General features: G+C 46.9%; 1 protein-coding gene across 2 annotated transcripts in view; it reads left to right on the top strand.

Moving 5' to 3' along the window:
• Window positions 1-14,021, top strand: part of LOC100704734 (glutamate receptor ionotropic, kainate 5) — a 218,909-nt gene that overhangs the window by 131,274 nt on the left and 73,614 nt on the right. For both annotated transcript variants that reach the window (XR_003215784.1, XM_019350475.2), the window contains exon 3: window positions 5,991-6,149. Coding sequence is in view for 1 of the 2 variants with exons in the window: in XM_019350475.2 (XP_019206020.1) it covers window positions 6,041-6,149 (109 nt within the window). In the remaining variant the exon portion in view is untranslated. The remainder of the gene's footprint in view (window positions 1-5,990; window positions 6,150-14,021) is intronic.

Genomic DNA, 14,021 nt, shown 5'->3' with positions numbered 1-14,021 from the left:
TCATCTCACCATCACGTCTCCGTCTGTCCAATTTACTGTCACTCACACTGTTGCCTTATATTTCCTCTTTGTTCGTGTCCTTGCTGTTTCCTCCACACTTTCAGTTCCTTTCTTAAACCTTCTGTTGGTCCTGTTCTCAGTCAGATTCTCTACAGGAGCCGCCACATCAGCTCCACTAGAGCAGCTTTGCATGAGTCATAGGTCAGAATAATCTCCATGTGTCTGACACCAAGTTGTTGTTGTTAGCTCCGCCCCCTTCAAGACATTTCACCTGGATTGTTGGCCTTCCAAACAAACCATTGGAGCAGCAGGTGGGGTGAGCTGTGGTGCAGAACCTGATCAGAACCTCCCACAGTGAATCACAGCAGAACCAAAGCGTGGTTCTGACACGCCCCCTCAGTGTGGACGGTTGCCTGTTGTGTGGTTGCGGTCTGACAGCCTCACTGCTAAACATCTGTATGCAGTGGTGGGGATGGTTTTTAGCATTTTAAAATCTCTCTCTGCTATAAAGGAGTCATTTATCAGGCGGCCGCAGGAGCTCTACAGTGAAATCATCCTTGTTTAAATTTCTTGTTTGAGTGATGGTGTCTGAGCTCCACCCACCACCACAGCAGGCGTCACGAGGGGAATATCAAAACGACCGGAGGAGGTGAAGCAGCTCTGAGACGCTGCTCACCTCTGTGTACGATTTAGTTGGAGATGCTGAAACAAAGAAAGCCAGCCTGTTGTTTTATTATTAACTAATGTGACCGTCAGTCACACTGAGCTGTGACAGCACAGCGCTGTCTATGAACTACGACAAACCAGGGGTCAGGATGGGAGTCCAGCTGCTCGTCTGTTTTCTGGCTCATCCTTGTACAGGATATAAACTTTGCTCCGTGTAGCGCTTCTTTCCTCAGAAATGGTGCTGAAGCTGAAGGTGGTCGTGGCTGAAGCTCCTGCGACAAATCCTTCAGTGGCCGGATTCTGCCCAGCCAATAGAATAGAGTAGAATAATCCTTTCATTGTCCCACAAGAGGAAATCTGGTTGTAACAGCAGCAAAAAAAGCACATATACAAACAGAACAGCACACAGGACAGAAACTTTTACAGAAAAAAATATTTACATCATGGACAATAGTTATATGTAAAGTTATTAATATTACTATTATATCATATTAATAATATTAATATTAATATTTTATATTGCTGATAAAAATGGCAAACCCAGGTTGTAGAGTGCAGACAGAGCAGGGTACTGGAAGGTGTTTAAATAATTAAGAATATTTAGAAAAGGTACAGATTGTGTATCGTACCTGTCCATTAAAAAGTAAACAGTCTGCGTGACTCACAGCTGAACATGACTTACTGAGGTAAAGACATCAACACCTTCCAGTAAGTTAGTATAGATAAACTGAGAAAAGTAATTTACAAGTTATAACAGTAGAAGTTGTTCGGTTGATTAGTGCAAGTTACAGCGCTGATGTAAACATCTGTGTTTGTTGGGAGCAGTTTTGATTGTACAGTCTGACAGCTGCAGTTTCCTCTGACTCTGTTTCCTCTGACTGTGTTTCCTCAGACTCTATTTCCTCAGACGCTGTTTCCTCTGATGCAGTTGTCTCTGACTGTGTTTCCTCTGACTCTGTTTCCTCTGACTCTATTTCCTCTGACTCTGTTTCCTCTGACTCTGTTTCCTCTGACTCTGTTTCCTCTGACTCTATTTCCTCTGACTGTGTTTCCTCTGACTGTGTTTCCTCTGGCTCTATTTCCTCTGACTCTGTTTCCTCTGACTCTGTTTCCTCTGACTCTATTTCCTCTGACTCTGTTTCCTCTGACTGTGTTTCCTCAGACTGTGTTTCCTCTGACTGTGTTTCCTCTGACTGTGTTTCCTCTGACTCTATTTCCTCTGACTCTGTTTCCTCTGACTCTGTTTCCTCTGACTCTATTTCCTCTGACTGTGTTTCCTCTGACTCTGTTTCCTCTGACTCTGTTTCCTCTGACTCTATTTCCTCTGACTCTGTTTCCTCTGACTCTGTTTCCTCTGACTCTGTTTCCTCTGACTCTATTTCCTCTGACTCTATTTCCTCTGACTCTGTTTCCTCTGACTGTGTTTCCTCAGACTCTATTTCCTCAGACGCTGTTTCCTCTGATGCAGTTGTCTCTGACTGTGTTTCCTCTGACTCTGTTTCCTCTGACTCTATTTCCTCTGACTCTGTTTCCTCTGACTCTGTTTCCTCTGACTCTGTTTCCTCTGACTCTATTTCCTCTGACTGTGATTCCTCTGACTGTGTTTCCTCTGACTCTGTTTCCTCTGGCTCTATTTCCTCTGACTCTGTTTCCTCTGACTCTGTTTCCTCTGACTCTATTTCCTCTGACTCTGTTTCCTCTGACTGTGTTTCCTCAGACTGTGTTTCCTCTGACTGTGTTTCCTCTGACTGTGTTTCCTCTGACTCTATTTCCTCTGACTCTGTTTCCTCTGACTCTGTTTCCTCTGACTCTATTTCCTCTGACTGTGTTTCCTCTGACTCTGTTTCCTCTGACTCTGTTTCCTCTGACTCTATTTCCTCTGACTCTGTTTCCTCTGACTCTGTTTCCTCTGACTCTGTTTCCTCTGACTCTATTTCCTCTGACTCTATTTCCTCTGACTCTGTTTCCTCTGACTCTGTTTCCTCTGACTCTATTTCCTCTGACTCTGTTTCCTCTGACTGTGTTTCCTCTGACTCTATTTCCTCTGACTGTGTTTCCTCTGACTCTGTTTCCTCTGACTGTGTTTCCTCTGACCCTGTTTCCTCTGACTCTGTTTCCTCTGACTGTGTTTCCTCTGACTCTGTTTCCTCTGACCCTGTTTCCTCTGACTCTGTTTCCTCTGACTCTGTTTCCTCTGACTGTGTTTCCTCAGACTGTGTTTCCTCTGACTGTGTTTCCTCTGACTGTGTTTCCTCTGACTCTATTTCCTCTGACTCTGTTTCCTCTGACTCTGTTTCCTCTGACTCTATTTCCTCTGACTGTGTTTCCTCTGACTCTGTTTCCTCTGACTCTGTTTCCTCTGACTCTATTTCCTCTGACTCTGTTTCCTCTGACTCTGTTTCCTCTGACTCTGTTTCCTCTGACTCTATTTCCTCTGACTCTATTTCCTCTGACTCTGTTTCCTCTGACTGTGTTTCCTCAGACTCTATTTCCTCAGACGCTGTTTCCTCTGATGCAGTTGTCTCTGACTGTGTTTCCTCTGACTCTGTTTCCTCTGACTCTATTTCCTCTGACTCTGTTTCCTCTGACTCTGTTTCCTCTGACTCTGTTTCCTCTGACTCTATTTCCTCTGACTGTGATTCCTCTGACTGTGTTTCCTCTGACTCTGTTTCCTCTGGCTCTATTTCCTCTGACTCTGTTTCCTCTGACTCTGTTTCCTCTGACTCTATTTCCTCTGACTCTGTTTCCTCTGACTGTGTTTCCTCCGACTGTGTTTCCTCTGACTGTGTTTCCTCTGACTGTGTTTCCTCTGACTCTATTTCCTCTGACTCTGTTTCCTCTGACTCTGTTTCCTCTGACTCTATTTCCTCTGACTGTGTTTCCTCTGACTCTGTTTCCTCTGACTCTGTTTCCTCTGACTCTATTTCCTCTGACTCTGTTTCCTCTGACTCTGTTTCCTCTGACTCTGTTTCCTCTGACTCTATTTCCTCTGACTCTATTTCCTCTGACTCTGTTTCCTCTGACTCTGTTTCCTCTGACTCTATTTCCTCTGACTCTGTTTCCTCTGACTGTGTTTCCTCTGACTCTATTTCCTCTGACTGTGTTTCCTCTGACTCTGTTTCCTCTGACTGTGTTTCCTCTGACCCTGTTTCCTCTGACTCTGTTTCCTCTGACTGTGTTTCCTCTGACTCTGTTTCCTCTGACCCTGTTTCCTCTGACTCTGTTTCCTCTGACTCTGTTTCCTCTGACTGTGTTTCCTCTGACTCTGTCTCCTCAGACGCTGATTCCTCTGACCCTGTTTCCTCTGACTCTGTTTCCTCTTACCCTGTTTCCTCTGACCGTGTTTCCTCTGACTCTGTTTCCTCTGACTCTGTTTCCTCTGACTCTGTTTCCTCTGACTGTGTTTCCTCTGACTGTGTTTGCTCTGACTGTGTTTCTTCAGACGCTGTTTCCTCAGACGCTGTTACCTCAGACGCTGTTACCTCAGACGCTGTTTCCTCTGACTCTCTTTCCTCTGACTCTGTTTCCTCAGACGCTGTTTCCTCAGATGCTGTTTCCTCTGATGCAGTTGTCTCTGACTGTGTTTCCTCTGACTCTGTTTCCTCTGACTCTGTTTCCTCAGACGCTGTTTCCTCTGACTCTGTTTCCTCAGACGCTGTTTCCTCAGACGCTGTTTCCTCAGATGCTGTTTCCTCTGACTCGGTTTCCTCTGACTGTGTTTCCTCTGACTCTGTTTCCTCAGACGCTGTTTCCTCTGATGCAGTTGTCTCTGACTGTGTTTCCTCTGACTCTGTTTCCTCTGACTCTGTTTCCTCTGACTCTGTTTCCTCTGACTGTGTTTCCTCTGACTGTGTTTCCTCTGACTCTGTTTCCTCTGACTCTATTTCCTCTGACTCTGTTTCCTCTGACTCTGTTTCCTCTGACTCTATTTCCTCTGACTGTGTTTCCTCTGACTCTGTTTCCTCTGACTCTGTTTCCTCTGACTCTGTTTCCTCTGACTCTGTTTCCTCTGACTCTATTTCCTCTGACTCTGTTTCCTCTGACTGTGTTTCCTCAGACTCTGTTTCCTCTGACTCTATTTCCTCTGACTGTGTTTCCTCTGACTGTGTTTCCTCTGACTCTGTTTCCTCTGACTCTGTTTCCTCTGACTCTGTTTCCTCTGACCCTGTTTCCTCTGACCCTGTTTCCTCTGACTCTGTTTCCTCTGACTCTGTTTCCTCTGACTGTGTTTCCTCTGACTCTGTTTCCTCTGACTCTATTTCCTCTGACTCTGTTTCCTCTGACTCTGTTTCCTCTGACTCTGTTTCCTCTGACTCTGTTTCCTCTGACTCTGTTTCCTCTGACCCTGTTTCCTCTGACTCTGTTTCCTCTGACTCTGTTTCCTCTGACCCTGTTTCCTCTGACTCTGTTTCCTCTGACTCTGTTTCCTCTGACTGTGTTTCCTCTGACTCTGTTTCCTCAGACGCTGATTCCTCTGACCCTGTTTCCTCTGACTCTGTTTCCTCTTACCCTGTTTCCTCTGAACGTGTTTCCTCTGACTCTGTTTCCTCTGACTCTGTTTCCTCTGACTGTGTTTGCTCTGACTGTGTTTCTTCAGACGCTGTTTCCTCAGACGCTGTTACCTCAGACACTGTTACCTCAGACGCTGTTTCCTCTGACTCTCTTTCCTCTGACTCTGTTTCCTCAGACGCTGTTTCCTCAGATGCTGTTTCCTCTGATGCAGTTGTCTCTGACTGTGATTCCTCTGACTCTGTTTCCTCTGACTCTGTTTCCTCAGACGCTGTTTCCTCTGACTCTGTTTCCTCAGACGCTGTTTCCTCAGATGCTGTTTCCTCAGACGCTGTTTCCTCAGATGCTGTTTCCTCTGACTCTATTTCCTCTGACTGTGTTTCCTCTTACTCTGTTTCCTCAGACGCTGTTTCCTCTGATGCAGTTGTCTCTGACTCTGTTTCCCCTGACTCTGTTTCCTCTGACTCTGTTTCCTCAGACGCTGTTTCCTCTGACTCTGTTTCCTCAGACGCTGTTTCCTCAGATGCTGTTTCCTCAGACGCTGTTTCCTCAGATGCTGTTTCCTCTGACTCGGTTTCCTCTGACTGTGTTTCCTCTGACTCTGTTTCCTCTGACGCTGTTTCCTCTGATTATTTCTAAACTGCTGCCTACCCCGGTGAAAAGCAGTGGTGCAGGGGGCCGTAACTGTTTCAGTATGGATGTGCCTTGCAAACGTCACATGCAGGATTTCCTGCTGAACTCTGTGCTGCCGATTGCTGAACGTGTGAAACGTGTGAGTTGAGTTTCTGGATCTCACCTGTCCTCCTGTCCTGCAGGTGGCGGTACAGGCAGCCCGCAGACCATTCTCCATGAGGAGCGGTGGAAGATGCCGGCTCTGCCAGCACTGCTGCTGTCGATTTACGCCATCGCCTCGCTGCTGACCATGGCGCCGCTCTCCTTCAGCCAGGCCAACACCCTCTCTGCCCTTCGCATGGGTGAGTGACGTTACACGTGTTTGAATCCCACCTGCTCCGTCTCAGTGTGCACTGACCCCGACACTCCCACAGACAGGCCCGCAAACCTGCTCTAACAGGACCGTCAGGCTCTGCTTTAACGTCCTGACAGGTGAAAGCACAGGTTCCTCTCTGCTGTCCACCAAACAGGAGGCTCCTCGAGCTTTCATCCAAACAATAAAAATTTTTGCACAGTCGAGTCGAGCGGGACGTCCAGTGAGAGGACGTACACGGGAACGCCACAGAATTGGCCGTTAGTTAAAGTGAGCTCGCTGCACCTTCACCATTCAGAAGCCTGCTTCATTTACAGAGCTCCACCCACTCCACACCATCGACGCTGGGTTTCATGACGGTCGGTCACATTTGGATTTCAGTTATGAAAAAAAGATCGTGAACGTTCACTGCACTCACTTCTTATCGGTGTTTACTGCTGGGTGTGAAATGCACCTTTCTTTTGCAGGCTCATGCTCACTGATCTCGAGCCACAAACAGAGCGAGATGTAAACGCTGCGACAGGTTTAACCTCGCATTTCAGTGACACGGTAATTTTTGCATATTTAAGAAGCTCTAAATGAGAAACACTGCAGTTGCAGTGTGCTCAGAGAGAAATACTGGCAGACTGCAGGGAGCCAGTGTGTGACGTGACGATATAGTTGAGTGACAGAAATGAAGCAGCAGTATTTTCTGTGGGATAGAAACACGAACACGTGCATTGTGTTCGTTTGATGAGCAGCGTCTCCTCCGTGTGAGCGCTCCTCTGCTCTCGTTTCGCCTCTCGCCTCCCACCGCCGTCTGTTTGCCATCTTGATTCCGTTCACACGATCTCTTTGCTGTGTTTGTCTTGTTACGAGCCCCTCGAGGCCTCCCTTTGTTCCCGTTGCTCTGTGCGTCTCCTCGTTTCCGTCCTGGATTCCTTCATTTGTAAGCAAGAACTAAACCGAGAGGAAACTGAATTGGGGAGCGTCTCCGTGATCCACGGCGAGGCCCGGGCACCACTCTGCTATCAGCACCCCTCGCTGCTCTTCCCGCGGAGGAAGATTAACTCGAGTAACAGTGGAGACTTAACGCCGCGAGTACGAGTTCAGCCGATAAGGTTTTGGCTCATCTCTCGCCCTCGAGTTCAAATCTCTGCTGCTTTTTCATCTCGCGGGGCTTCAACAAAAACAGCAGATGCTTACACTGAGGCTACCATGGCAACCAGGTCGCCCAGCATTGTGTAATGGCTCACCTTTCACTGTCTCACTGTTAATACCAGCTGACTGATGCGCACACTTATATCTGACACACACACACAAGAGGAAGCTCTCGTTTCCTTCTGGCCTGGAGTTCAGTAAAAGCAGCAAAAGCCTTGACCTTTGACCTGCAGACGCAGGTGTGGAGCCTCACTGGTCGCTCTCTGGCTCTCAGACCACAGCTGAGCCTCGGCAGCCTGTCCTACGTGACTAGCTCAGCATCTTCACACAGAAAAGAGCTAAAATTGCTGTTTTTCTCAGCACAGTTTTGTACTGATCAGCTGCCTTTGAGCAAAGCATTTCTCTGACAGCTGCTTATTAGCTGGTAGTAAGAAGACCCTGCGTACTGAGAGAGTGTCACATGGTTTGTTTCTGACTGTCTCAGGTGTGTGAATGTTTCTTTCTGCTGCACTTCTCTCTTCAGCTGCTGGAAAATCTCATTTAGCTCCGCTCCAACACACTCGGCTGTAACCAAATTTTCAGGGCTCATGATTCAGTGGTCAGGAAATAAAAAGGACCGCAGGAAAGTGTTTTGGTAATTGAAGGACTAAGCTCATGATAGGAAACCGTCAGCAGTCAAACGCATGTTCGGTTTGTCCTGCGACAGATGCTGGAGGCTGAAACATCAGGATGCGCGCACGTGTTTGTGAAATCTGCCGCGGTGCTGAGAATCAGGCTGGGAACCGATCTACATCCTCTTATTCTGCACAGATGCACGGCCGCTGTCAGGGACACCGAGGAAAGGTTCACCATGGGAGAGACATTAAAACACGCTATGTGTTTCCAAAAAAAATCCAAATAAAGCACATGAATGAGCTCACCTGAGGAGGATGGGAGTGAAGAAGAGTCTGTACACCTCACAAGGCTCCGGATTTGTTTGGGATATTTCCCTTGAACACATAAAGACAAAGTCTCCATATTTGTCATGTTTCAGTTTCTATGTAGAGAGAGGGAAACCACTGTTTTTATGATAGTTTCATTTTAAAGAAAACTCCAGAAATGAAGGTTTTAAATGTGTTTGCTGTCCTGCAGCCACAGAGTACAGTCACAATACTTTGCTTCAGTTTGATGTGATTATTTTCATGGTTTTGTATTTTTATCCTCTGTGAGCTGCTGTTTCCTGACCTGAACACCACGAGGACGCTCTTCTAACACATGAAGGACATTTGCATCTGAGGGAAACGAGTTCATCTTTGATCTGTGAAAACAAACCTCAGTGAAAGTAATTACGAGCGCCACGTCCCACAAACAGCAATCGCACCGCATGACTCTGCTCCGATTCTCAATCAGATACGAGCCGATTCGTCGTCACGCAGAGAGACGACCCAGATGAGACAGAGACTGCGTCGGTAATTAGAGGAACTCTGACTTCGTGCTGCAGGTCTCCGACCGAGTCGCCACGGCAGCTCACGGGTCAATAAAGAGCTCCCGCCAATTATCGATCAGAGGAGAGGCGTCAATGTTATCACTGCAGTCAGAGAGCTGTTGGTTCAGATAGCAGCGCTTTACTGTAGATAAAGATAAAGCATTGATGTGGCATCTGAAACACAGCCAGTTATTATGGCAAATACTTTAATGTGAAAGGAAGAATAAAAGCATGTTTGGTACCGTGGAAACGATCTCGCTGTTTGCTGCAGCTCTACAGCTCCACGCTGTTCCTTTACATTAGCACCATCACATCGAGGATGTCCACCATCGTCCTCGGCTGTGGGACGGCTCCTTTTGTCTCACTTTAAGCATTTCAGCTTTTACCAGCTTGTTGTTTCAGTCAGCTGTTAGTATGCTCAAACTTCAGGTTATGTTAGCTGCTTTGGTTAGCGCGCCGCATCACGCAGACACAGAGTACCTGCTCATTCGTGCTCAGCAACATCCAATCAAATCTTCGACTTAACTCAACAAAACCAGAGCGCCGCCTTCTTGCACACTCTGTTAGTACAATGACCTCACAGTGGTCACATGATGTCTTTACAAACTCTCCAACAGCCCAAACACGGCCCAGACGTCCAGCTCAGCTAGCAGATAGCTAGCAGCTCCAGCCACCTGTGTCACCATCCACCTCCCAGTCAAAGAGGCCACGCCCCTAATAATGCACACTATAAGCTCTGATAAAATCTACATTGGTGCTGTCCTCTAGTGGACATTGGTGGGACTGCAGTTTGTGGTGTGTTTCAGCCGCTGAGGTTTCAGCGTCCGCGGCTGTTCCTGGTGCGGGAGCACAACTTACAGCGTTTCATATTTAAAAGCACAGAGATAAATCAAAGTGACATCATCATGCAGATACTTCCTGCTCTCGCAGGATTAAAACCCGAGCGGGGAGCATAAATATTGCAGTGAAGGATTTTAACAATTCAGCAGCATCAGTGTCCTTCAGCTGCTGCTAAAAATTGCCATGAATTATTTCAGCCCGTGCTATCAGTCTTTCTGAAGGAATCATTAGCTTATGCTCATCATTAAATATCTCTAAACTACAGCAGAGCCGGTGTGTAAAAGGTAGTTTGTCACTGCAGATTTATCTTTGAAAAATGAACTCAAAGTACATTTTTCACACTTTGGGCAGCTCTTATTTCTTCACTTAAGATGTCACTTTTTATTTCAAAAGGCAAATGTCTCACTTTGGAGGGGAATCCAAGCTGAATATAAATGTTATACCTTCAGCCAAAGACATGTCCATCAGGTCTGTCGGACGTCCACACCTGGACGTTCTTCCAAAGAGAGCACAAACAGCTGAAATGTGGAGGAAAATGTGTCCTCAGAGTTGGCTTTAGAAAACCTGCAGAAAACAGTTGCACCGATGCCTGATTTGTAAGTTTGCTCACGTCCAAAGAAACAAACAGCCGAGAATTTCATTTTTTAATGAGACTGAATATTCCCCAACAATCCACAAACACGAAAGTTATGAACTGATTTGCATTACATTTCATTACAGAAACAGGAAGTGTCTGAAACCATGGGAGTCTCTGTGATTGGCGCGGCAGTGTCTCCGCTTCCCTGATTGGTTCTCTGTGTCTCCTCTTTAGTCTTTATCAGAGCAGCTGTTTCCATACCTCGTATGTTCCCAGTCCTCCGTGGCTTTGTTTGATTTTCCTGTTTGGACTTTGTGTTTCAGTTTCTCTTTGGATTTTATGTCTTGCAAGCGACACAGTCTGTAAAATCCACAAACAGTACAGAAATGTAAAACCTTCACCGTTTGTGTCACAAAAGTCTTCAGATCAGAAGGTGGTGTAGACTCTTTGGAGCTGCGGGGTGAAGGGTCAGGCTTTCCTGCAGCTTGCATGAAGCTACTGTGAATGACAGCACTGGGAACATGTGAGCATTTTGGATGGTTTAGAGTACTTTTCCCAGGTCTGAGGCACATTTACACTCCCCACGGACTGAAACACGAGTCTGTCAAACAAACTTTATCTAAATCTGTCCAGTACATGTTGGACTGTAATCACTGATAATCACCCTGGAGCCAAATCACCAGGTTTTTGAAAATCGATGGAGCCTCAGAGACAGAAATAACAGACGTCCCTCAGCTCGAACTCTTTGTTTGGCTCTGCCAATCTGTTCTTCGGGGGCTATTTTTCCCGCCACATCACAGCTCACTAAAGAAACCAAATTTTAAGTCACCAGGGTGGGAAAAAAATCGATATGTCTGGTAGAAACACGAACCCACTCGGTGTATATTGAATAACGTGAGCGTCTTTTTTGCCACCAGAGGATCGCAGCAGTGCTGTGATTCCAGCCGGCAGAGCGATTGGTTGTGTCGATTCTTCCTTTTGCCTTGTCTCGTTGAGTCTGTCGACCTACCGCGGCCCCCGGAGTCCACGCTTCCACAGTCATATCAAACAATGTCAACTACACGGAGCTCGGAGGTGGGAAGTGACAAGAAAACCTATTTGTCAATTTTTAGTGAAGGTACACCGCCTCCGGGGCTGAAATAAAATCAGTCTGCAGAGCTCTTTTTGCCTCGATAAAAGGACTTTTACCGTCACGTCTCAGGTTAGACGAAACGCACAGCGTGGCGGCCTCGTTTCATAAATACAAGATGACGCCTCTGTACCGGCGGGCGGGAAGACGGGAGCAAAGGCGTTCCCGCACCGCCGGGGTAACGAGTGAAGTTGAAACAGCATAATTTGCTATTAAATCTGAGCGAGGTGGTGGTAAACGAGGCTGTCAGCAGGTAATTCACAGAAAAGAGACGGGAATGGAAGCGCAGAGGATACGTTCATCCCAAACTAACAAAGGGGGTCGGAGCACGTTACCCTGCATACACAACGCAACACAGTGCCGAAGGTCGGGGGGAATGGGATATTCCATTCATTTCACTCTGCAAACGTGCATAAAACAATCATTTTGAGCTCAAATACTCTTTAACCTTTAACCTTGACCTGGCTGGAGTTGGCTTTGTTTTAGCCACGTGCTAACAGAGAAATTCACAGAAAGTACGTTTCATTTCAGATAAATGTTTTTCTGTGTCAAGCTGTGAATATCAAACGGTTATAAAGGGGAGGGTGAGCATGCACCGAGGCCGGGCTGTAACCCTGGACGTGGACCTCATTAGTCACATTAGCAGCTGCAGGAATGCTAATGTCAACCTGTTGCTTCCATACTCGGATTAGGAATTTCCCTGATTACCTCCACTGACGACAACAGGTCAGAACTCACACTTATTGAACTCTTGAGCTTTTACAAACACTCTGTTGGTCTCTGCAGCTGATTTCCAATGCTTAACCTCGCTGACGGCCCGTGGGGCGTGGACGCGGTGAGCAAGAGCAGCCTGTGTAATCAGGGTCATCCTCTGAACGGCGCAGCGGTCTGCTCTGTTACTCACATTATACAGGCACTTATCACCCAATCACATGGCCCCAGTTTTACTTCTTTAATGTAATAAATGTTAATAATAAGTGCCGTGGTGATGGTTTTGGTCTCACTGTTATGAAGTCTTATCTCTTAGTGATGAGAAGATGTGCCATAAAGTCAGAATCACCAGACGATAAGTTGTGGTTATGAGACGGTGAGCTGTGATTATCAGACACTAAATCATAAGAATAATCTACAGAGTCGGGATTACAAGGTGATAAATCTTAATTAGAGATAATCAGTTGTAATCATGAGATGACAATGACTCTGTGAGCGAGCAGATGTTAGAGCTCACGCTGAGGAGGAAGTGTGTGAATGTGAGTGAACTGCTCCCTGGCCTGCTTTAATCTTAATGACAATAATGATTCCAGTCTGCTCCTCTGCCTCACTGTGTGGGGAACCGCCAATGAGCCGAAAGCCGGACACGGCGACCGACACTCGGAGCGCCTGGAGACACCAGGAAACACCAGGAAACACGGGACTGACTGCACACCACAGTGTGTGTGTGTCTGTGTGTGTGTGTGTGTGAGGGGCACATACTGGGTAAACTCAGTGTCTGAGTGCTGCTGATGAAGAAGACGTGTCGTCTTCATCTTCCCTCCCTCCTGCCCTCCGAGCTCAGCTCAGGGAGATCACCTGTCCAGCTAATGAGTGTGAGGTGAAGGCTGCACTTCCTGCCTGCTGCTCTGATCCAGATTCCTCCACGCTGCGCTCAGGTGCTCGACTCACTGAAGCAGAACAGGTAATGTGCAGCAGGCAGGTATGTGCAACACGTCCCTGCAGGTCCAGTGGGAAGAGGATGGCTATTCCCATCAGAAGATGCTGCAGGTATCTTCTGGAAAGGCCTCATCTTTAGATTTTCAGCTTCACGGTGTCGCCTCTAACGCCGGGATTCTTGGTAGGAAGGCTCACTCTCTTTTCTTGCTTCGTTGCGCTAACTGGACTCTGGTCTTCAGTTAGAACTTCCCATAACAGATGACTTTAGCCACACTCACAGCATGGCTGCATCTAACTCGACCGCCGGGATGAAACCTGTGGAACCAGCTTCCAGTTTGGATTCAGGAGACACTATCTCTACTTTTAAGATTCAAACTTTCCTTTTTGCTAAAGCATATAGTTAGGGCTGGACCAGGTGACCCTGAATCCTCCCTTAGTTATGCTGCAATAGGTGTAGGCTGCTGGGGGATTCCCATGATGCACTGGGTGTTTCTTCTTCACTCACTATGTGTTAATAGACCTCTCTGCAATGAATCATATCTGTTATTAATCTCTGTCTCTCTTCCACAGCATGTCTTTATCCTGTCTTCCTTCTCTCACCCCAACCAATCACAGCAGATGGCCCCGCCCCTCCCTGAGCCTGGTTCTGCCGGAGGTTTCTTCCTGTTAAAAGGGAGTTTTTCCTTCCCACTGTTGCCAAAGTGCTTGCTCATAGGGGGTCATATGATTGTTGGGGTTTTCTCTGTATGTACTATTGTAGGGCCTACCTTACAATACTGTTGTTGTGATTTGAAGCTGTATAAATCAAACTGAACTGAATGATGCTGTGGACGGAGGAGGCAGAGAGGCTGCAGAGGGGATTAGATTACACTCACTCAGCCCTCCCTCACCAACACAGGACCCCTGGTTCAGAACACGGACAAACTGGAGTTATTACCTGCTGGACGTCACTGTGCTGTGACTGCTGTGTCATGATAATAACTGAGACCGCCATCTGCAAATTCCCTCATAGTTTAAACTTTAAACATAATAAATAAAGCTAATGTCTATGAGGGCTGAA

This window comes from Oreochromis niloticus, linkage group LG22 (assembly GCF_001858045.2).
Source record: "Oreochromis niloticus isolate F11D_XX linkage group LG22, O_niloticus_UMD_NMBU, whole genome shotgun sequence".
Lineage (NCBI taxonomy): Eukaryota > Metazoa > Chordata > Actinopteri > Cichliformes > Cichlidae > Oreochromis > Oreochromis niloticus.
This window is presented reverse-complemented; position numbering and strand designations above follow the sequence as displayed.